Source organism: Chinchilla lanigera, unplaced genomic scaffold, assembly GCF_000276665.1.
Source record: "Chinchilla lanigera isolate Chin_1 unplaced genomic scaffold, ChiLan1.0 scaffold00042, whole genome shotgun sequence".
In the NCBI taxonomy this organism is placed as follows: domain Eukaryota; kingdom Metazoa; phylum Chordata; class Mammalia; order Rodentia; family Chinchillidae; genus Chinchilla; species Chinchilla lanigera.
The window spans coordinates 5,935,355-5,938,403 of record NW_004955443.1 but is presented as its reverse complement, the minus strand read 5'-3'; the positions used below and the strand labels follow the sequence as shown (position 1 = coordinate 5,938,403).

General features: G+C 51.2%; 1 protein-coding gene across 1 annotated transcript in view; it reads right to left on the bottom strand.

The window, feature by feature from the left end:
* Phox2b (paired-like homeobox 2b) overlaps positions 1–2,429 on the bottom strand; it is a 2,773-nt gene extending 344 nt beyond the window's left edge. The window contains exons 1-3 of the mRNA XM_013518031.1: positions 2,189–2,429; positions 1,189–1,376; positions 4–193 (exon numbers count right to left, since the gene is read on the bottom strand). Of these exons, the coding sequence (XP_013373485.1) occupies positions 4–193; positions 1,189–1,376; positions 2,189–2,429 (619 nt within the window). The remainder of the gene's footprint in view (positions 1–3; positions 194–1,188; positions 1,377–2,188) is intronic.
* Positions 2,430–3,049: the final 620 nt, after the last annotated feature.

Here is a 3,049-nt window from a genome sequence, read left to right as displayed (position 1 = left end):
AGCTGGGGGTGGGGTTGGGAGTGGGGCCGGGGCCGCCGGTGCTGTCCGGGTCGGTGCTCTTGGCCTCCTTGCTCTCGTCGTCCCGGGAGGAGTCGGACTTCTTGCCCGAGGAGCCGTTCTTGGCCGCCGCCGCCGCGGCCGCCGCTGCGCGTTCCTGCTTGCGAAACTTGGCGCGGCGGTTCTGGAACCACACCTGGCCCCAGAAGGGAGGAGAGGTGATGAAGCAGGGAGAGGAAAAAGAAAGAAAGAAAGAAAGAAAAACAGGAAAGAAAAGTGGCCTTTAAGGAGGCCCAAGTCCCTTTTCCGATGGACTTCACACCTGTTCCCGGCCGCAGTCTCCATAAACCACGAGCACCACGGTGCGCAACCAGCCCACCACCTCTGCCCTCCGTGTTGCTAGTGCACATCTTTGGGGAATCTTTCTCAGGGCGCCAGCATGCCAGAGAAAAGGCACCTTCCAGCAGAAGTAAAAAGGCCACAGGCTGCAGGGAGACCCTCAGTTGGAAGCTTTTTTGGGTGTGCCTTAGCTCAGTCTGCTTCTTGAGCAACCCCAAATTGGCCATCCACCCCCTAGGCCTCAGATTTCAAGTTCAATTTGAATTAGTAGAACGAAGGTTTGGTGCCGGCTGCTCATCTTTGGCCTGTGGGCCTGAAGCGGGAAAGATGAGCCATTCAGAGAGGGGCTGTGAACTGCTCGGGAGCGCACCTTTGTTCCTAACAGGTTAGGCAAACTGCGGTTCCTGACCTTCCTGGGGCCCTTTGATACAAATCTGATACAAATCACAGTTTCCGGAAAATGCACCTATAAGCCACGGAGCCAGGTAACAAGCGCTGGAGGTAGGAGGCATGTGGAAAAAGTACGTACAACTCGAGGGACAGTCTGCACTCTTCCCACATGGCGCTTCCTGTCTCCGAAAGTCGTCGTTTGCTTTCTCGTACCAAGCCCCCTGAATGCCTCCGCTCCGATGGGAAACACTTTGCAGCCCTGAATAAATCGCCAAGAGTGCGCGCTCTGAACCTTCCTAGAGCTCACAACCACACCTAGTCCGACCTCTTAAACCACCTCTGGGCTCCCTGGCCTTTTTCAGGCGAAATCCCGGGATTTCTTTCAACAGCAACCCCCAACCCTCATCCCAACCCTGCAGGGAAAGGTGCGGTGGAGAAGGGTCAGTTTCGGGGCTCGGGTACCTGCACTCGCGCCTCAGTGAGATCGATCTTCAGGGCCAGCTCCTCCCGGGTGTAGATGTCAGGGTAGTGAGTCTCAGCGAAGACCCTCTCCAGCTCTTTGAGCTGCGCACTCGTGAAAGTAGTGCGGATGCGCCGCTGCTTGCGTTTCTCATTGAGGCCGCCGTGGTCGGTGAAGAGTTTGTACGGAACTAGAGGGTGACGGAGACAGGGAGTTAGCAGCGCACCGGCTGTGGAGCGCGAATGCGGATCCCCCAAGGTCAGGTCACCCGGGAGCAGCTACAGACACTCGAGTGCAGGCTAGCAGAGAGGAGCTGCCGAGAAAAACCGAAGAAATTAGTTATATACTGAAACAGGGGCGCAAACTTCGGGCTTTGGCAGGGTCCCTTCTGCCGCAAGTGCATTTGAGCGCGTTGAAATAGAGCATTGGAGACAGCTTGAGGCCCGGGACATGGGATAGTGTTTTCAGTAGGAAAACAGTCCAAAAACATCAGTGGGAATATCAGGGAGCTAAGGAAGAAGTTACCAAACACTCCCACTGTTGTAACTTTTCAATTCTCAGAAGTTAACGCGGCCCAAAAGTTGGGGGAAAGTGCTGCAAAAAGTAATAAATTAAAGAAACGATCATAAAAATGACCAGCCAAAGAGGTGTGAGCCGCTGTCGGTTCTTAAAAAAAGAGACAGTGCCAGTAATGAGCTTTACTCTTTGTTATTTAATTATTTTCTAAGCTTTACGTCTCATCGCAAAGTAAATAAATTATGCCTATCATTTTGGCAGCTTAAGATAATTTTGTTGGCGGTTCGGGTGTGACTAGGATAGTGTAACCCTGTAAGTGAATTACCCCTCCCTGCAATCGCTTCTAACGTGATAAATTCTTTCATTTGTGTAAGCAAATTTCGTTTGGTAAATACTAAACACATTTCCATTTTCAAATGCAATCAAGGCTTCCTATATACGAGAGGAAAGGCGGCTTCCTCCGCTGAGAGAGCTGGCGGTCCTTACCTGCGGCGTACGGACTGCTCTGGTGGTCCCTGAGGGTGCCGAGGCTGCAGGATCCCGGCGTGAGGGACGGGCAGCCGGACGTGGCCCCAAAAGTGGTCCTTATCGGGTTATACTGGAAGCCACTGGCCTGGCTGCAGGAACTGAAGTCAGCATAGGCTGAAGCCAGGCTCGAGGTGTCCATCCCAGCCATACAGGACTCGTAGGCAGAGGAATTGAGGTAAGAATATTCCATTTTATACATTGAAAAGGTTCTGGATGGCTCAGCCAAGTGGAAAAATGAAATAAAAAATGGATATGGAGAAGGTGGCTGGAGTGGGGAGATGTGCACAGCTCAACGCCTGCCTCCAAACTGGCCTCCTTACTACCAGCAGAGCCTAGTTTTATGAAAAAGCCTCCTATGAGATGCCTTGTCTGAGGTCTCTAGAGCATATAGTCCTCATAATAAACTTGGCTCTTTCCACTTGGACAATAGCAAAGCGGTTGGTCTTATTGCTGGCGCTTTTTACATGACAATAACTCATCCGTCTATTGGGCTGGCACTGGGGAACTGAGCTGTCCAACCTCCCTATCATTGATTCCTGCATCTCTAATTAGAATTTAATACCACACCATTACGCACTGAGCCCCTGATCCTCCCTTCTAACCAGCTCCCTGCCCTTTAATTCAATCACACTACTTGGAAATAATGAAAGTTGGGTGACGATTCTCCCTGATCCAATTTCCCCAAGCTTTTAAGCCTTTTTAACTGATCATATACCTTAGGCATAAATTGAGATAGTGTGTGTGTGTTGTCCCCCTTCTTGGTCCTCTTTTTCTTTTTTTTCTTGGTTAGGGAGAAGAAACCTTGATGTCATAGAAAAC